This window comes from Hyperoodon ampullatus, assembly GCF_949752795.1.
Source record: "Hyperoodon ampullatus genome assembly, chromosome: 6".
In the NCBI taxonomy this organism is placed as follows: domain Eukaryota; kingdom Metazoa; phylum Chordata; class Mammalia; order Artiodactyla; family Ziphiidae; genus Hyperoodon; species Hyperoodon ampullatus.
This window is the reverse complement of record NC_136919.1, coordinates 8,215,965-8,235,761: the sequence shown is the minus strand read 5'-3', so window position 1 is coordinate 8,235,761 and position 19,797 is coordinate 8,215,965. Positions and strand designations below refer to the sequence as shown.

Genomic DNA, 19,797 nt, shown 5'->3' with positions numbered 1-19,797 from the left:
TCCCCGCTGTAGACCTCGGCCTCCCTAGCTGATAAAAACTTGCTAACCTCCTTCCGGCTCTGTTTGAAATTGGATTCCAGCGAGTGGAGTCCTTGGATTCCGGGGGCGTGGCTAGAGTGGCGGAGCCTGTGGGCGTCCTGGAGATGATGCCTAGCAACGTCAGGGGTGGGTGCCGGGAGGCAAGTGAGGGCCGTGAGGGAGCCCGCCCAGGCCCGGAGGTCCTCCTGGAAGGGGCCTCATGACAGAATCCAGAGAGGTGCGGGAGAAGGCTAAGGCAAAGGCAGAGGGTCGGGGGAGAAGAGACCACGTATGGGTTCACAGGAAAGGTTTTAAGTACGGGAGAGACAAGATCATTTGTGCGATTCAATAAAGTCCCAGGCTGCTTGCGCAGAGAGCAGAAGTCTTAGGAGCTGTGGCTGGTGGGGCGGTCAGAGGGGTGGCCGGAGCTGGCATATTGCCAGAGATGGCATTGTCCAAGATGAGAGGATGAGAGAAGAGGAGGGATCTAAGAGACCTTTAGGAAGTGGGATAGATAGGACTTAAGGACTGATGGGACATAGATCTTTGGCTTGGGTGGTTGGCAGAGAAGATGGACTCACCGCTGTGGGAAAACCTGGGGCAGAAGTCAGGTGAGGTGCTCAGTTTGGCCTGCTGAGTGTGAGGGTCCCACAGGATATGCAAGACGCTGCTGGAACCCCAGGGCCGATGGCTTGGGGCAGGGCCTGAGCTGCAGAGTTTTGGGTGTCAGTAGCTGGAGGTGGGAGCTGAGGGGGACCAGGAGGAGAGCAGAGGCCAGTGTGAGCGTGAGACCTTGACCATAGGTGACAGAGGCAGGACTGGAGAGAGGTCAGGGAAATAGGGGTGGGAGTGCCACCAGACCCTAGATTGTGCTTCTTACCAGGCCTCATTTCCACCCTTCCTCCATCCTGTAAAATACCTGAGGAGAGTGTGTAAGCAAAGTGGGGGCTGTCTCTGGAGGCCTGCTCCAGCTTGCTGTCTCTTGGTTCCAGAATGCTCTGGGGCTTGACCAGACTCCCTCACAGCACATTGCAAAGCCATGGGTGATTCCAGTGCCAAATGGGACCCTACAGCGCATCTTTGGGACCAGCCAGGTGTTCCGGAACTTTGATGATATAAAACCAAAGGCTGCAGGGTTAACAGTGCCCCTCAAAGTCAGGGAGTAGTGAGTGATTACCTTGCCATGGGATCCCAGGTTCCTACCCTGCACAGCCACTGACATGCTGTGCAGCCTTGGGCCAGGTACTCTCCCTCCCTGAGCTTCAGTGAGCTCAACTGTATAATAGGGCTCTTCCACCTCAGCAGATAAAAGGCTGCTGGCCCGGATGAGCTCCAAGAATGTCAGCCTCCTCTCCCTGGGTCTCTGTCTACCCCTCTTGTCTCCCTACCCAAGTCCGCCTCCTCCCAACCCATTCCCGAATCCCCAGCTGTATGCCCTGGACTGGTCCCAAGTCAGGGCCAGCCCCTCCGCCTGTGCCCCCTGCCCCTGCAGCTACCATCGAGGCCAGCAGTGCTTGGAGCAAGAAGACTGGGAGGTGGCCGTGCTGTCCTTCTCCCGTGGCCTCCACCTGGACTCCCAACTGGTGAGGGGGACGGCCTGGGTGGGCACAGGCAGTTGCTGGCCCCGCACTCACTCCTCACTGTCGCACCTGCCTGGCCCCTTCTCTCAGGGCCACCAAGTCCCTGTGGTAGCTGAGTGTCAAGCCTCAGGGCGGATTGTGGGGGGGGGAACGGCAGCCGGGGTCCCCTCTCCCGCAGGTAGAATTCTATGCCTTGAGAGCCGAGGCCTACATCCAGCTCTGCGACTTTTCCTCGGCTGCCCAGAACCTTCGAAAGGCCTACTCCTCCCAGCCAGAGAACACGGACTTCCTGGAGCGGCTCACCTTGGTGCTTTACCTGAAGGTGCCTGGGGCTGCCCCAGGCCCACAAGGCCCCACCTCACACCCTGGCCTGCTGACTCTCCCTCCAGCTCTGGGGGGCTTTCCTTGTTCCTGAGACCAGCCCTGACTCCCTAGGGACCTTCGTGTCCCTGTGTCTATGTCCCCATCTGCTGCCCCACTAATGACCTCTCCCGCCTCCCGTGTTGGTTTACCACCAGGGCTGGGTACAGTTTTGCAGCTTTGTCCAGTAGAACTTTCTGCAATAGTGACAATGATCACTGTACAATCTGGTAGCCACTAGCCACGTGGAACTGTTGAGCCCTTGAAGTGTGGCGAGTGTGACTGAGGAACTAATTTTTTTTTTTTTTTGGCGTTATGTGGGCCTCTCACTGTTGTGGCCTCTCCCGCTGCGGAGCACAGGCTCCGGACGCGCAGGCTCAGCGGCCACGGCTCACGGGCCCAGCCGCTCCGCGGCATGTGGGATCCTCCCAGACCGGGGCACGGACCCGCGTCCCCTGCATTGGCAGGCGGACTCTCAACCACTGTGCCACCAGGGAAGCCCGAGGAACTAATTTTGACATTGTATTTATTTGAATTGATTTGAAATTATATAGCCACGGGAAGCAGGTGGCTATCGTATGGGGCAGTACAGGCCTAGAGTCCACAGGCTCTAAGCACTAAAAAGGTAAGAGTGCCCCCCATTTGCAATGCAAAACAAAGATGATATTAAACCATAAAATCCCAACAGTCCTGATTTTTTTTTCCATTTTGACAAATTTAATGCCTTTGTTTTTAATGTCAATAATTATTCAATTCTGAAAAAGAAACATTCTTAAAACCAGAATGTTGGGGTCCTGAGTCCAGTCCTGCTCTTTCTGTGTGACTTTGGAAAGGTCACTTCACCTCTCTGAGCCTCAGCTCCTTCATCTAAAAGGGGAATGTTAGCTGGTCCCAGTGAGATAAGTTCAGGTTTTTCGTTTTTTGGGTGGTTTTTTTTTTTTTTGGCTGCACCTGGGCAGCTTGCGGGATCTTCGTTCCCCGACCCACATCCTCGGCAGTGAAAGTGCCAAATCCTAACCACTGGACCACCAAGGAATTCCCTAAGTTCGAGTTCTTAATACAGGGCTTGGCACCTGGAGCCCTAGTCCAGGTGGGAGCCTGTTATTGTTAGATCTGCTGTTCTGGTCCACCTCCCAGATTTTCTCTATTTTTCCTTGTTCCTTTGTGTGTATTGCTGTCTCTCTGTCGTCAGCTGTATATTTCTGTCTCTTGCTGTCTCCCCAGCTCTGGATCTCTCTCCATCTGGGTCTCTATCTCTTAAAGTCTCTCCCAGATCTAAAGGGCTCTGTCCCTGTCCCTTGTCATTCCACCCCAATGCTGGCCATCCCTCAACTTGTGGGTGCTGCTAGGCCGGGGTCACAAGCAGAAGTGACTGCCCTCTGTGTCCTCAGGGCCAGTGCCTTTTCGAGCAATGCGCCTTTCTGGATGCCCTGAACGTCTTCTCTCAAGCCTCTGAGCTCCAGCCTGAGAAAGTCTGCTTCCGTTATCGATGGTGAGCGCCCTGGCTGTCCTCGTTGGCCTTTGCCTCCCCGGCATCCCCTTCCTGCCCCTCTCACCCGGAAGACAGAGCACCTTTGCCCTCCGCCCTCAGCATGGCCTGTCTCCTGGCCCTCAAACGGCATCGTGAATGCCTCTCATTCGTCACCAAGGAGGTGAAGCATGGCACCACCAATGCCGATGTCTACATCCTCCGGGCCAGGCTCTACAACTTCTTCCAGCAGGTAGAGCAGCGGGGCGGGGCAGGGGGGTGGACCTCCTCCTTGTCTGGATGCCGCGATGACAGGAGGCGGCTGGGCTGTCGGCCAGCCCCGAAGCTGTAGTGGGGGCCTACACCTCCCCCAGAGTAGTGGGGGCCCTGTCCTCTCCAGGCAGAGGCCCCAACTGGCACTGGCCCAGTCGGGTAGTTGTTCCATCCTCACTCAGCCCTGGCTGTGTGCCAGGCCTGCGCCAGCCCCCAGAAACCACAAGGTGAGAGGCCTTTGCCATCCCTGCCCTCACGGAACTCACAGCCCAGGGGAGACGTCCCCAAGCGGATAATTACACAAAGGATGACTTCCCAATTGTGTGAAGCACCGTCAGGGGCACCCAGGCTTCCCTTAGACATGAGGCTTGGGGTCACAAGGGAGGAGGGACTGCAGGGATGAGAGAGCAATGGGCAGGGTCTTGTGAACCCAGGGGACTCTGACTTCTTCCTGGGGGGCAGCAGCAGCCTCGAAAGGGTGCTCCCTGGGGCAGTGGGCCTTAGAAAGCCTTCTGGCTGCCAGGGGGCATGTGGGCTGGGGGGAGGGGCAAGCCTGGAGGCCGGAAGCCTGGGTACCATCCATCTGGATAGGAGTGGGGCTCGAGGAGGATGGCCATGAGGGTGGCAAGGAGGCAGCAAGTCCCACAGACCTTTGGAAGCAGGACCCGAGACTGACTTGGTGGCAGGGGGCGCGCTGAACATGAGGGAAACGGAGGCATTCAGAACAATGCTTGGTGTTCCAGCCTGGCCTGGGTGCTTGCGGGTGGGGTGGGGGGAACCTCAGGAGGGGGTAAGTGGGATGGGCTGGATTGGGTGGAGTGTCCTGGGGGTGTTGGAACCATGAGCCTTCCTATGCTGGGGGCTGGGCTTCTGTGGCCCACAGGTGAGTCAGTGGGAGAGTCTCCTTCAAAGGTAGGAGACTAGTAATTATTTTTATTTTTTATTTTTTAAAGATGCTCCTATTGCTCTTTTTATTTATATATACACATTTATTTATTTATTTATTTATTTATTTATTTTTGGCTGCATTGGGTCTTCGTTGCTGCTCACGGGCTTTCTCTAGTTGCGGCGAGCAGGGGGCTACTGTTCCTTGCGGTGCGCGGGCTTCTCATTGCGGTGGCTTCTCGCATTGCGGAGCACGGGCTCTAGGCAGGCAGGCTTCAGTAGTTGCAGCACGTGGGCTTCAGTAGTTGTGGCTTGTGGGCTCTAGAGCTCAGGCTCAGGAGTTGTGGCGCACGGCCTTAGTTGCTCCGTGGCATGTGGGATCTTCCCAGACCAGGGCTCGAACCCGTGTCCCCTGCATTGGGAGACGGATTCTTAACCACTGCGCCACCAGGGAAGTCCCGAGACTAGTAACTATTGATAATTATTTCTGATGGTTGGGATTTCAGCTGCTCCCTGCGATACCTAAGCACGTTCTAAGCACTTTACTCATGTTTATCTCTAAGGCTGGCAGTAACCCTTTGAGGTAGACACAACCCATTGCCCTCTTTTCACAGATGAGGAAACAGGTCCAGATGGTCTGGGTAACTTGCCCAAGGTCACAGTGGTGCTCCCCTTGAACTCAAGTCCATCTATTCCAAAGCCCTGCCCCAGCCTCGGCCATCTTCCCCCTCCCGACTTCCACTCACACCTGGTGCCTACACTGCCTCACTCACCCTCCAACCAATTACCCTATAGGATACGGGGTGCTTGCTAAAACTGTTTGTTGACTGACTGACAGACCTGCTCACCCAGTAGAAGGTATTTGCCTAGGGATGTTTTCTGCTCATGCCCAGGCCTGAATCTGTTCTTCGTTAGAGTTGTCTTGGGCTTAAAGGTCAGGGGCGTTGGGGAAGGTGTACAAGGGAGTGTAGGGAGGACACAACAGTCACAGTCAGGAGACCACACCCTCCCCCCTCCTCAAGTGAGCCTTGCGGAAGTCCTGCAAGGAGGAGGCATCTGTAACCCCATTCTACAGCAGAAACCACTGAGGTGGACCTGGCTCACCTGAGGTCATATCTAGAAAGGGGCCAGTAGGGATGGAGCCTCAGATGGGATTTTCCCACAAAGCAATGCAGAGCCACTGAAGATGCGTGGCATGGTGCTGGCCTGCCCAGAGAGAGGCCCCTACAGGCCTGGAGGTCTGCCTCCCCACACTGAACAGGGCAGGTTCAACTTGGCCTGCACCCCGATGCCATCCCTGGCCCCCCCACCCCCTGCAGCCCAGCCTCTGCCATCGAGACCTACACAGTGCTTTGCTACTGGATCCCAAGCACCCACAGGCCAAGGTGCTGCTCAAGGTGATGGTGGGCCAGGCCCAAAAGGCACGCCAAGATGCCGGCATCCTGGCCGTGCAGGGCAAGCTACAACATGCGCTGCAGTGTATCAACTGTGCCATCGGGAACAACCCTCTGGACCCCAGCCTCTTTCTCTTCCGGTACTGAGTGGGGAGATGCTGGTCTTGGGTCCCAGGCCCTGCCTTGCCTCAGATGTGCTGTGTGATCTTAGGAGAGCGCTTGACCCTCCCCAGGCCTCAGTTTCCCCATCTAGCCTCTAGCAATCTTTCCCGACTCCCCATCGGGGTCAAGTGATCGTGGGAGGTGGTCTCTGCTACTGCCCCTGGAGGAGAGGCAGGCAGCAGCCTGTTAACCCTGGAATCCTGGACCCCCGGGCCTGCTGAGCAGTTGACACTGGCAGGCTCAGCCCAGCTCAGTGGACGAGGCTTGGGTTTGAATCTGGGCCACCCCACGAGGACCCACCACCTCATTCTGGGCCATTTCACTTCCTTGAGCCTGGGTTTTCTCATATAAATAGTGGAGGTAAAATGTCCTGTGTACAAAAAGGCCTTAGCATAGAGGCTGGCACACACACAGCTCCCAAAAAGAAAGAGGGAAGCTATTTTTAAAGAAAAGTAAAATTACCAGTGACTAGCTGGCTATCTAAGTAGCAATCCAGGAGCCCCACAGGCCAAACTTAGAGCGTGCGGTGGGAGCCCCTCCCCCCCAGGTCAGAGGGCCCAGAGCTGCAGCCTCTCTCTGGGACACCACCAGTTGGTGGTGCACTTTGGCCCTCATGTCCCTCCCTCGTAGGGGCATCATGTACCGACGGCTCCGGGAGTTTGACTCCGCCGTGGAGGACTTCCTGAAGGCGTTGGACATGATGTCCGAGCACCAGGAGGACCTGGTGCAGCAGGCGCAGCGCCAACTGCTGTTGACCTACAACGACTTCGCAGTGCACTGCTACCTGCAGGGCGCCTACCAGGAGAGCGTGCTGCTGCTCAGCAAGGCGCTCAAGGACGAGCAGCGGGAGAAAGGCCTCTACATCAACCGCGGTGGTGAGTGGGGGCCGGGCAGCCCAGTGTGAGCCCCTTGCCCCTCCAAGGCCTGGGCTGGGCGCTTGAGGGCCCTGAGGGAGGGAGGAGGGAAGGAGCGAAAGCGGAGTCTCAGTGTCCCACGGACACACTTTGGGAAACGTTGCCTTAGACAATCTGGCTACAGTCCTTCAAAATGCTCGGGATCAGGTAGCTGGAAGAAGGTGGCCAGAGGCACGGAAAACCTCTGCAGGTGCCCGCGACCGCCCGCTGGTGTCATCACCGCGGGTGTCACCACCCGTTGCAGGCCCCGCCCCCTGGGGGTGGAGCCAGCTGGGCTGGGGCTCCTGGGCCCTGGGTTTGCGGGGCTCACTCAGCCTCTGCCCCTGGCCCCCGGTCTCCAGATTGCTTCTTCCAACTGGGCAACCTGACCTTTGCTGAGGCGGACTACCAGCAGGCGCTGGCGCTGAGTCCGAAAGACGAGGGCGCCCACTTGCGCATGGCCCTGCTGCAGGAGAAGTTGGGCTTCTGCGAGCAGAAGAGAAGGTACGCGCTGACTGTGTGTGGGGCGGGGGCTGTGGGCGGGGCTGTGGGCGGGGCGGACCAGGCCGCGGGAGGGGCCGGAAGAGTCTGGAGTGAAGCCGGTGGGCTGGGATCCTGGGGTCGAGATGCCTCTTCTCTCTCAGTTGTCTCCTAAATATCTATTTTATTTTTCAAGTTTTCTCTAAAAATCCTTCATTTTTTCTGTGAATATTGCTATGGTAATTGCGCTTTTTATTAAAAAAACTTAAGTATTCAGTAACATATAACTTAGAACATGAAAGTTCCTTCTAATATCTACCTCCCAACGCCTCCCCCTTCCCCTGTAAGTTTGGTAAAGAGTCCTCTAGATTGATTTCTATGCATATGTTAACAATTGTTATCATTTTACAAAAGTGAGATCATGCTAAGCTGATTTTTTAAAAATAAGTTTATTTATTTATTTTTGGCTGCGTTGGGTCTTTGTTGCTAAACGCGGGCTTTCTCTAGTTGCAGCGAGTGGGGCTACTCTTTGTTGCGGTGCACCGGCTTCTCATTGCGGTGGCTTCTCACTGTGGAGCACAGGCTCTAGGCGCGTGGGTTTCAGTAGTTGTGGTGTGTGGGCTCAGTAGTTATGGTGCGTGGGCTTAGTTGCTCCACAGCATGTGGGATCTTCCCAGACCAGCGCTCGAACCCATGTCCCCTACCTTAGCAGGCAGATTCTTAACCACTGCGCCACCAGGGAAGTCCACTAAGCTGATTTTTGACTTGCTTTTTTACTTCCCATGGCAATTACATATAGGACGACCTCATTCTCTTTTATTGCTTGCAAAGTATTCCATTCTGTGGAGGTACCACAATTAATTTCTTTAGACGATAGTATGCTGATGAGTATTTGGGCTGTTTTCAGTTTATTATAAATAATGCAGTAATGAGACCCAAGACATATGTTTTCATGCGTTCATGCTAGTAATTCTGTAGTTAGATTGCTGGAAGTTAAATTGTTGGGTTAAAAAGTGTAAAAATTTAACATTTTAAAAGATAATACCCAATTGTTCTCCAAAAACAATGAACCAATATAAACTTCCCCCAGTAAAGGAAAGTCTTGGTTTCCCCAAACCTCCCTAGCCCAGGGTATTAGGACTATTTTTCCACTTTGCTATTCGGGGAGGCAAGAAAAGGCTCTCTCGCAGTGGATTGACTTTGCCTGTTTAAACTGTGAGTGCAGGACAGCATCTTTCATGTGTTTATTGGCCATTATGGCCTGCCCAAATTGTTCGCCCATTTGCTCTTAAATTGTTCATTAAAAAAATTTTTTTTTGGTTATAAGTGTTCTTTGTAGGCTGGAAAATTAGCTTATCATCTGCTTTCTGTGGCAAAATATTATTCACTATTTACTGCTTTCTTTTGTGGTGTTTTTGCTACTCAATAATGGGATTTAACCACAGTCAAATTAATTTTTTCATTTTTAGCTTCTGGGTTTATGACATCTCAGAAAGGCCTTTCCTACTCCAGGATCATAAAAATGTCCACTTATGTTGGGATTTTACACTAACATTTAAGTGTTGGCTCCATCAAGAGGGGCATGGTGGCAGGGAGCAGAGACCAGCCTGATTTTCCCCAAACTCCCCACTGGGGTCCAGAAGCCTCCATATCCTCCAGGTGGCCCAGCTCAGAGCCCCCTGTGGCCTGCTGTGTCCTGCAGGCAGTTCCAGAAGGCAGAGAACCGCTTCTCAATGGCCATCCAGCACAATCCCCAGAAGCCCCAGTACTACCTGTACCGCGCCAGGAGCCGGCAGCTCACACAGAACATTTTTGGGGCCCGCCAGGATGTTGCCACTGTCCTGCTCCTTGACCCCAAACAACCGAAGGTGTGTGCCTGCTGGGCCAGGAGGGTGGGCTCCAGAGTCAGTACCTCTGGCCACCTAAAGATACTCCCTGTCCCTAAGAGAAACCTGGTTTCCTAGCAGTAATAAGAGCTGCTAATGCTGGAGCATTTACTACGTGCCAGGCACTGTTCTAACCAGTTCAGCTGACATCACCCCATTTAACCCTCTTCAGTACCTACGAGACAGGTAGCATTATCATCACCCCACAATTCATAGAGGGAAGAGGGTAAGGCTCAGAGAAGTCAGTTCTCATGGCCCAGGTCATGGCGCTTGGAGGGTACACCCTTACCTGGCTGGCTCCAGAACCACAGGTCAGGCTCACCGTCAGCACTCCCTCACCGACTAGTTCCTTTCTCAAGATGTCCTGATAGTTCTGGGGCCAAAGGTCCAGCCCTTTAAAAAACAACGACCTGTAAACCCTTCCTCTGCCAGGGCAGCACCACACCATCTGCCCCCTGTCCTGGCCCACACCTGACTCTGGTCACCCTCTTTCCTGGCAGCTGCTGCCACTGATGACCAACCTCTTCCCTGGCATGTCAGTGGAGGAGGTGCTTAACAGCCAGGTGGCCCACCTGGCCAGGCTGCAGCTGGAGCGGGTGGTGGAGCACAGCCTGCAGGCCGGCACCCCTCAGGATATCGTGGGGTAAGTTTCTCCAAGAGGGCCCAGAGTTGGGGGATGGTTGGGGCTCAAGGCACCTCTGGCCCTAATCGCCTTCTCATGCCACTGTCCAGTCCTGGGGATGGTGGGATGAGTCAGGGAGGCCTACCCAGCGCTCTGGGGTCACGGCTTGTCAGGCAGCTCAAGGAGCAGGAACTAGAGCGCCAGAGGGCCCGGGCCCTGCAGCTTTCGTGGAAGCTGGAGCAGCCTTTGTTCGAGACCTCCAAAGAGCTAGAGGCCCCTCACCAGTCCCTGCAGGCAAAGCCAGAAGGCCCAGAGGAAGAGGCCAAGGCCCCTGGGGAGAAGGAGGTAAGTGCGCTGTACGCCGGGGCTGGAGGTCCTTGAGGTCCAAGGTGGAATGTACCCCAAGTCAGGGTTGAGGGATGCACGCTGGCTAGAGGCTGGCTTCTGGGCCTGGCTCTGCCAGCACTCAGATGTGTGACCTGGGCTGGGGACATCTCGCTGTGAGACAGAGAAGGTACCAGTAAGGGGTACACCTGAAGGAGGGTGTGTGAGGATGGGGGCCCCTCACAGAGAGAGGCTTCCCACACTTTGTCCACACTCACCTTCATAAATTCCGCTGTGTGCACTGGCCACTTGTACCAGAATTTTCTTAATTCTTAAATTCATTTCTAAAAGCTTTTCACTGAATGGAACATATAGAAAAGTACATGACTCACAAGTGAACTGTTTGATGGATTTTCACAAACTGAATACCCCCACGGCACCATTCTCCAGATCAAGAAAGAACACACTCCCAGTTCCCCAGAAGCCCCTCGCGCCCCCTTCCAGGCCCCTCCCTCAGCCCAGCACACCCCACAGGGCTGTCCTGGTTCCGAACGCCGCAGACGGGTGTGCCTGTCCTTCGCAACAGAGGACAGATGTGGCGCCGGGCCCTTTGCCTCTGGCTCCTCTCACGGAGCGTCCAGGTTTGTGAGACGCATCCATGCTGACTGCTCCTTCTCATTGCTGGAGACAGTGCCATCCTGCGAATATCCCGCCCTTGATTTATCCACTCGACTGCTGACGGACAGCAAGTAAATTGTGTTCGAGGGAGACTTTAACCATTGAAGTAAACGGAGCGCCAGCCTCCCTTGCCAGAAACGGGAAAGGCAAGCTCTACATTTTTCTAGCTCACATTAGGATACAAAAACACAGAACTTGGGTCTGTGTATGCCCTGAAGTCATCGTGGGGTCCCTGCTGGGTGCTCCGCAGCCCCCGCCGCTCCCCCATCTCACTCCTGCACGTTTCCCACGGCCTGCAAGCGCGACCAGCAGCCGAGAGCCTGGCCGCAGAGTTCCCCGACTTGGATTCCAGCCCTGCTTCTCTGCCTCTTAGCCGAGTACCCAGGGCAGGCTGCTTAGGCGTTTCCTGGTCCGCGAAATGGTAATGGCAGGGGAGTTCCCTCCCAGATGCGCAGGGAGATGAAACACGGAGAAGGTCCTCAGTTTCTCACTAGCCATTCCCCGGACACAGCACTTCACAGTTTACAGAAGCCTGTCCCACAGCTGAACTAATTTGCATCTTGCAGATAGGGAGATGAGGCCCAAGAGCCTCTTGACACTGCTTTTCTCACGTGGCCACACCTGTCTAACCTGGCCACGCCCCTTCCTGTCCAGGCAACCTCTCCGTGTCCCCATCCAGCCCTAACCTGCGACCCTCGAGGAGCTCTAAGCGGCTGGACTTACAGAGCTGCGGCCACTGTGACCGTGCAGCCTGTGATCATGCAGCCTGTCTCTTGCCCCAGGAGAAGTTGGAGCCGGCCCCCAGCAAGGAGAGGTCCCTGACCGACAGCTACATCAGCCAGACCTCTTCAGGCTCCATCTTGGGCTGTAAGTCCCCCTGCTCCTGCCAGACCTGAGTGAGCCAACGCAGCAGTGAGGGCAAAGGTCAGGGGTCAGGGGCTCCCAGGCCTGAGTGTGAATTTGGGCTCTGCTGTCATAGCTGTGCGAGTGTGGGGTGGGAGGACTCATCCCAGCTTTGCGGGGGGGCACGGGGAGCCCTCAGGGATGCCCAGCACACAGCCTGGGAGGCCGGCTCTCACCGCGAGGCGCTTCACAGCTGCTGCCTGCTCCACCCTCATTCCCCGCTCAGGCCTCTCTCTCTTCTCTCTGCCCCCTTGGCCTCTCCCTGAAATAAGCCCACGAAGCCTGCGCATGTCCAGGGGGCTTTTACCCTCAATTCTGAAAGGTGCCAGCGTGGAGGGGACAAAAGTAAAAAACCCAAGGATGCTGCTCTGGGTCCCAGGGGCAGCCATGGGCAGTCCAGGGAGGGACGGGAGTAGCAGCAGCCAGCCCCCTTCCTGCCATTCAGCAAACGCGCTGAGCATCCTAGGGCCAGGCCTGTGCTGGACACTGGTTACAGGCATGAATGGCACAGTCGCTGCCCCAGGGAGCTCTTGGTCCTGAAGGGAAGAAGGCACACAGGTGAACAGATAACCAGGACAGTGCAGCCATACCATGGAGGGGAGTCCCGAGGGCTCGGGGTGCATTTAGCTGCCTTTGGGGGGTCAGGAAGGGCTTCCAGGACCCAGGGGAAGAGGGGTAGCCAAGTGTGAACAGGGTGGAGCAGGGGGAACCGCTGCAGGCGGGGGGCCAGGGCCCTGCAGGCTGTTGGTTGTGGCTGGAACGCAGAGGGCAAGAGGCAGGCAGCAGAGTGGAGGCCAGTGCTGGGCGAGTGGGTTCCTTTGTATCTCCCCCTTATCTTATGGCCCTGACCCACCTGCAGGGCTCAGGGTGCCAGGAGGGCTGGGCTGCCGTGAGCTGGCAGGCCTTCCCCTTGGCCATGCAAGGCCTCTGGGACATAGGCAAGGGTGAGGCCTAGAAGTCTCCCTTTCCTGGCACTGTCTGGGGAAGGCGGCCTGACAGCTTCTCTTGACATATCCTTTCCAGTCAGGACCACGTCCACCTCAGAGACGGAGACGTCCACTGTCTACCAGGAGTACGGGAGCACGTCGACCACTGCTGTAACATCCTCTGACTCCTTACCGCTAAGGACACAGTCCTCAGACTCGGGGGACAAGAGGGAAGACCTAAGCCTGAGCCACAGCCCCAGAAAAACCAAGTCCACCCCAGGCCACAGCCAGAGGCCCAGCGAGCCCGAGGCCATCCAGGTCCAGAGCCAGAGGCCCAGCAGGACCGAGGCTGCCCTGAGCCAGAGCCAGAGGCCCAGCAGGACCAAGGCCATCCGGGTCCAGAGCCAGAGGCCCAGCAGGACCAAGGCCACCCTGAGCCAGAGCCAGAGGCCCAGCAGGACCGAGGTAACCCTGAGCCCAAGGCAAAAGCTTAACAAGACTAAGGCCACCCAGGGCTCAAGGCAGAGGTTCAGAAAGGCCAAGGGTGCCCATGGCCAGAGCTGGAGACCCAGAAAGGCTGGTGCCACCCAGGACTGGAGCTGGAGACTGATCCAAAGTCCCAGCAAGATCAAGACTTTCTATGACCCAAGTTGGAGCCCCTGCAACACTGAGGCCACCGAGGGCCAGGGCCAGAGCCAGAGGCCCAGCCAGTCCAAGGCTGCCCAGAGCTGGAGCCAGAGCACAAGCCCAGGTTCCGGCAAGACCGAGGTCACCTGGGGACTGAGCCCAAGTCTCAGCAACACGCAGGCCACCCAGGGCCTGAGACAGAACCCCAGCCCCGGCAGTTAGGCTGCTCTGAAGGGGCCGCTCGGCCCCTTCACTTCTTGCTGGGCTGCGGGCGATTCTGCCCCCACCACTGGCCACTCAGCAAAGCGGCCTCCTCCGGAGCCACCAGAACCTCAGCCAACATTCCTCTGGTCCCATGGCTAAATTCATTGTATCTGTTCTCTTCTTTTACAAAATTAAAAACTTGAAAAGCCCAGCCCAAGTGGCAACTTGAGTCCCTCTGTTCCCAGAGACAGAAGTCTCAGCCTGGCTTTCCGATACCGGGACATAGGGTGTGGGGTGGAGGGTAGGGGTGTGGTGCCTGAGCCAGGGCCGAGAGTAACAGACCAAAGAAGGAGGGAGCAGCCACGAGCCACCGTCCCTGAGTTAAAATTCACATTTTAAGAAGGCTCAGGCTGGAGGGTGAGGTCAAGGCTCATTGAAGTTCTGGGGTGACCAGCAGTTCCCCTGAGGAAGGAAGCAAAGGCCAAGATGCCCTCAGCCCAGTGAAGAGGCCCTTCTGTTTCATGGCCTAGCCAACAGCCCTCCATATCTTCATATTGCGCTCTGGGTCCCAGGAGGCACAGGACAAGGGACCCTCTGGCAGAGGCCCCAGGGCTTTCCTTCACGGCCTGGCCAGATGCTGCCTGGAGAGTCAGAGGAAGAAGGCGATTCGGGATGCCACAGTCTTGCAGCCATTGGAGGAAAAGAGCTGCTCGTCCTCAGGGAAGAAGGTGGTGCTGTCCAGCACAGCCTGGACGACCTCATCCTTTGGCTCCAGGCCCAGCTGGGCCAGCTCGTTGAGCACACAGTGCCGCACATGGTGCCTCTGGAGAGGTAGGAAGGGCACCAGGGCGTCCAGGAGATGCTCTTCCATGATGCCTGAGCGCCAGAAGCCATCTGCAGGAAGGAGCGATGGGAAGAGGCTGTGCTTCACGGGGATCAGCTGGGCCCTGTCCACCCCCAAAGGCAGGAAGTGCAGGAACGGGGCTGGTCTTAATCCTGGTCTTAATCCAGCGCCTTCCAGGTGCTGGGCTCGGGGAGGCTGCCTGCCAGCCCAGAGCACCAAAGCCTGGGCTGGGAAGTACTGGGTCAGTGGGCAGAGCATCAGACCTGGGAGAGCCTGGCCCACCCCAGGGAGCCCAGCCCAGCCCAGCCCTCCGTGTGATCTGGGTGTGAGACCTCAGCCTGGAAACCACCCTGGGGTGGGGGTCCTTGGCCGAACTCACGGTTTGGGTTGTCCAGCACGGCCTGGGAGATAACGGGCTCCAGCTCCTGCAGGTGAATCTCCTCGCGCTCCCGGCGGCTGCGCCATGCCTCCAGCACCAGCTGGTTGATCTGCTCGCCGCCAGTGTTGCTAAAAACCACAGGGGACGCAGACAGTGAGGACAGGATGTGGCCCTTGCTTCCCACGTGCCACCTAACACGACCTGAGCCTGGGGGCCCAGCTCAGTGCTGGCAGGAGCCAAACCCACTCAGAACACCCCGGGAACCACTTCCCCTCTCCGGAGCTTGTGCCCTTAACCACGACCCCTGGAAGTTCGCCTGTATGTGTCATGCACTTTACAGTTTATAGAACACTTTTAGGTCCCTTACCGACTTTCCCTCACCCAGCCTCTAGGAGGACAGTGGGGCATTAAGATTGGCCCTGTTGGGGCTTCCCTGGTGGCGCAGTGGTTGAGAGTCCGCCTGCCGATGCAGGGGACACAGGTTCGTGCCCCGGTCTGGGAAGATCCCACATGCCACGGAGCGGCTGGGCCTGTGAGCCATGGCTGCTGAGCCTGCGCGTCCAGGGCCTGTGCTCCGCAATGGGAGAGGCCACAGCAGTGAGAGGCCCGTGTACCGCAAAAAAAAAAAAAAAAAAAAAAAAAGGAAAGATTGGCCCTGTTGTTCAGAAGAGGAGGTGGGAGCTCAGAGAGGGGAAGTGTTTTGCCTGAGGAGACAAAGCTAGGGCTCTTAGAGGTGGGACTGAAACTCTAGTCCTGTTTTTCCCAGGCCTGTGTCCTCTTGGCCACAAAAGAGGGAAAACTCTTAACCCAGCAGGGTTCCACAAAGAAATGAGGATTAAGATTAAGAGACTGAGCCCAGGGAACAGTGGGCAGTGGTTAAGAACCCGCCTGCCAATGCAGGGGACACGGGTCCGAGCCCTGGTCCGGGAAGATCCCACATGCCGCGGAGCAGCTAAGCCCATGTGCCACAACTACTGAGCCTGCACTCTAGAGCCCGCAAGCTGCAACTACTGAGCCCGTGCCTAGAGCCCGTGCTCCGCAACAAGAGAAGCCACCGCAATGAGAAGCCCGCGCGCCGCAACGAAGAGTAGCCCCCCGCTCACTGCAACTAGAGAAAGCCCGCACACAGCAACGAAGACCCAACGCAGCCAAAGATAGATAGATAGATAGATAGATAGAAAAATGTATTTAAAAAAGAGAGAGAGAGACTGAGCCCAGAATGGGCTTTGAGAATGTCAAAGGGAAGTCAACCACCTTGAATGACAGTGTCACCAGTGAGGGTGTGGGGGACTTTGGGAAAGCCCAGTGGGCCTGGGGGAACAGTATTCTGCTGTGGGACCACAGGCCAAGACTGGAGAGCTGAGACCCCTGATGAGTGTCCCTGCATCCTGCCCACTGCAAAGCCGGCCCCACCTGATGAAGATGAAGATGGCTTTGCGATAGTTGGTCCCATAGACAATCCAGGAGGAGCCCAGGAAAGGTCTCAGGACCTCTATCAGGCCTGGTGCCAGCTTGTCCATCTCATCGAAGAGGAAGAGAGAGCGGCTGCAGGCAGTGAGGTTTCCCTGGACCCAGCTCTTCAGGTCCTTCTGTGGGAGAAAGGCAAGAGTATGAGGGGGCCTGGAGATGCTCCCCCAATCCCAGATTTCTTCCCAAAGCAAGAATTAATCTCCTTCCCAGGAAGATATGGTCTCCCAGAGAGTACCAATCCCTTAATGGGACTGATGGTGAAACTGTGGCCCAGAGAGGGGCAGAGACTTGTCCAAGCTCACACAGCAAGTCAGCAAGAGAACAGGGACTCAGACCCAGGCCTCTCACCTGCCTTTTCAGGGCTCCTTCCGCTTTCTAAAAAAAGGGGGAAGGCTCCTTCCTGCTCCCTGAACATTCCCAACAGAGTTGACAACTGAAACAGATTAGCCTGGAAAGTACCTTGCAATCAACAACAACAGTAGTAAGAGCTAATTGGATTTCCTGAGTGCTTACTCTGAGCCTCAAATTGGGGCTAAAGGCTTTACAGAGAGAAGATAATGCAGACTGTCTGGCAAAGGTAAGTGCTCAATAAATAACACCTGCAATTCTATAATCCCCCATCCCTCACAACAACCCTGGCAGGTAGGTGCCACTATTGGCCCCCAGGAATTAAATCAAGAACTCCCTGCCGGGTGGTACCACCCCAAGCTTTGTTCAGGGTGGGTCCTGAGGGCTGAGGCTTCAACTGGCTGTGTGGCCTGGAGCAAGTGATTCCCCTCTCTGGGCTCAGGACTCACTCCTTCCCTAAGGTCCGGCACTCGACAGTGCAGGCGGATGGTGGTCCAGGACAAAACCAGCCTACCTTGTAGCGCTCCAGGTGGCCGGGGTGGGGGAAGTGGATGACTGGGGAAAAGTGGTGCACATGGGGGCTGCGGAGGCCACTCCGGAAGAGGTAGTGTGCCAGCAGGGAGCTGACATAGGACTTGCCGGTGCCCGTCCAGCCATGCAGGGAGAGGACCAGTGGCTTGGTGGGGGCTGGATCCTGCACAAAGGCCTTCAGTGCCTTCACCACCAGCGCCCTGGCCAAATGCTGGCCTGCCAGGTGCTGTGCCAGGTCACACTCCAGACCTAGGACCACAAGAAGGACAGTGTCAGAGCTGAGGACACACACCCGCCACGGAAGAGGTCCAGGAGGGAAGTCATGTCTGGAACCTGGTCTGGGGATCCGCGTTCTGGGACGTTTTTACAGGCTGTCTGCGGAAAGGAGTGCGGCCCTTGGGGTCTCGGCCGTAGGAGACACCCTCAGGCCTGACTCAGCTCAGCAGCGCCCCCACCAGATGGCCCTCTGGATTGCGCTCAGCCCTAAGTGGGCGCGAGCTGTCAAGAGGGTCTGCCCAAGACTCACGCCCATCTCCAAGGCAGGCTTCTTCCTTGACGGCCAGTCCAGTGCGGAGGTATAAACTTCCCCCCAAGGCCCTGCTGTCAAAGGCCTCTCTCCATCCTGGCAGGGCTCTGCCTGGACCCCAAACAGGCATCCCCAAACCCTCGCCCCAAGTCCCGTGCCCCAGGCTCTCAGGGTCCCTCAACGCCGGGCCCACTTCCGGCCCTGGCCGTCCGGAAGTCTGGGGGGTCCCACCCTCGGTTCTACTCTCCAGGTCCGGCCCCGGCGCACCCCCGGGGTCCGAGGGCTCCCCGGTCCGCCGGCCGCTCCGGTCCGGGCGCCCGCGGCTGCTCACCCTGGAAGTCGGGCCGGAAGTCACATTCGCAGGAGGCGCCGAAGTTGCAGCGCAGCGAAGTCAGGTCCCAGGCGGCGGCCGCGGCCGAGACCAGCCCGAGCACCCCGAGGAGCGAGCCCCAGGGCCGGCAGCCGCGCGTAACAGCCGCCATCCGGGTGAGGCCGGAGCTGGGTCTGCGGCCGCCTACCTCCTCTCCCGAGAACTACAACTCCCGACATGCATCGCTCCGCGGCAGCCACCGCCTGTGGCCTACAACTCCCGGCTCCCTTCTCTCCCCTCTTAAAGGCCCGCCCGGTCGTCCCGCTGCAGGCCCGGAAGGTGGCCTCCAGGGGGAGCCCGCGAACCGTCCAATCCAGGACTGCGGGCTGAGTTTCCATGGCCACGGTAACTAGGGGACCATCACAGTAGCTCCGAAAGAATAATAAATGAAGGATTATGACCACAAAGGGTGACAAAAATGTAGCAAAAACTTGTGCGGCACCTTACACCTTGCAAAACACCTTTTCTGTGCTCTTTTTCTTTTATATGATAAAAGAGCGCTAATAGCTTTTGGTGAGCACCTACTATGTACCGTTAACGTTAGGTGCCTTATGTATCTTATGATAACAGTACCTGTCATATAGAGGAATGGTGATATTTCAGTGAGGTACAGGCACGTGAAGTGTTTTGGCTCACAAAATAATCAATAAATGATCACTGAAAATACATTATGGGACTTCCCAGGTCCAATTGTTAAGACTCCGTGCTTCCACTGCAGGGCGCACGGGTTAGATCCCTGGTCAGAGAACTAGGATCCCGCATGCCGCATGGCGCGGCCAAAAAAAAAAAAATCCGTTATGTATGAAACATGGCAGTCCCTTACTTAGCAGCTATGCATTAAGTGCTTTAACAGCAACCCAAAGGGATCAGTTCTGTTACTTTCCCATTTTATTGAGGAGGAACTTAGGGCCCAACAGGTTAAGCCCCTTATCCAACGCCACCCAGCTAGTGAACTGAGCCCAAGTCTGGCTGCTGCCAAAGATCTAATGCACTGTGTTATCCATCCTCTCTTGGTCAAAGGATTCATAAGGTAAAGGACCCCAGATGTTTCAAATTCAGTGAACAGGCTCCCCAGCCTCCAGCCTGGCCTGGAATTATGCTGATTCACATTGCCTACCTCCCCTACCCATGAAATCAAGACAACTGCCTTCATGGCCCTCCTCAAAGATTTCCTGCCTCACCCACCACACACACACACACACACACACACACACACACACACACACACACACACACACACACACACACACACACACACACACACACTTCTGGGGCCACGTTTCAAAACTTGAAAAGAAATTAGTAGTTCCCACTGTTGAGAAAAGGAAAGAACTCCAGGCGAGGACACCCAGGTTCCAGCCTTCCTCATTCTGCTGCTGTGACCCAGGGCAAGTCCCTTCTCCCTCCAGTTCTGTTTTCCTGAGGGGAGCTGGAATCTTAGATTTCATAAAGCCCTTCCACCCAAACATCTAGGATCCTGGGTTGTACATTTGCGGGATGCTTTGCTGTGGCTCCTGGAGCAGGGAATGCGGAAGGAGCAGGTCAGGTCAGTATTTCTCCTACTGGTTGGAATTAGTTGTTTATCTTCCCTCTGGTCTGTGAGGTCCCCCAGGACAGGGACTGGGTTTTAAGAATTGTCTGTAACT

General features: G+C 56.3%; 2 protein-coding genes across 4 annotated transcripts; one reads left to right on the top strand and one right to left on the bottom strand.

The window, feature by feature from the left end:
* Positions 1-238: 238 nt before the first annotated feature.
* Positions 239-13,823, top strand: TTC16 (tetratricopeptide repeat domain 16; the record flags this gene model as incomplete). The annotated part of the gene is made up of 14 exons (XM_079706664.1): positions 239-256; positions 1,011-1,183; positions 1,511-1,601; positions 1,777-1,920; positions 3,350-3,450; positions 3,550-3,679; positions 5,904-6,118; positions 6,771-7,015; positions 7,396-7,537; positions 9,216-9,381; positions 9,900-10,042; positions 10,195-10,366; positions 11,806-11,890; positions 12,950-13,823. 14 exons carry the CDS (start codon positions 239-241, stop codon positions 13,699-13,701), a joined length of 2,577 nt encoding a protein of 858 aa, XP_079562790.1. The 3' UTR covers positions 13,702-13,823.
* Positions 13,824-14,060: 237 nt separating this feature from the next.
* On the bottom strand, positions 14,061-18,263 carry TOR2A (torsin family 2 member A; the record flags this gene model as incomplete). 3 transcript variants are annotated; one of them, XM_079706408.1, is made up of 5 exons in its annotated part: positions 14,061-14,577; positions 14,907-15,034; positions 16,320-16,495; positions 17,239-17,504; positions 18,113-18,263. In XM_079706408.1, the coding sequence occupies 5 exons, from the start codon at positions 18,261-18,263 to the stop codon at positions 14,333-14,335; spliced, it is 966 nt and encodes a 321-aa protein (XP_079562534.1). In that variant the 3' UTR covers positions 14,061-14,332. The 3 variants fall into 3 exon arrangements, with proteins under 3 accessions (XP_079562534.1, XP_079562535.1, XP_079562536.1); XM_079706409.1 differs by having other exon boundaries at positions 14,321-14,577; positions 14,903-15,034; XM_079706410.1 differs by lacking the exon at positions 14,907-15,034 and having other exon boundaries at positions 14,321-14,577.
* Between the last annotated feature and the right edge of the window lie 1,534 nt (positions 18,264-19,797).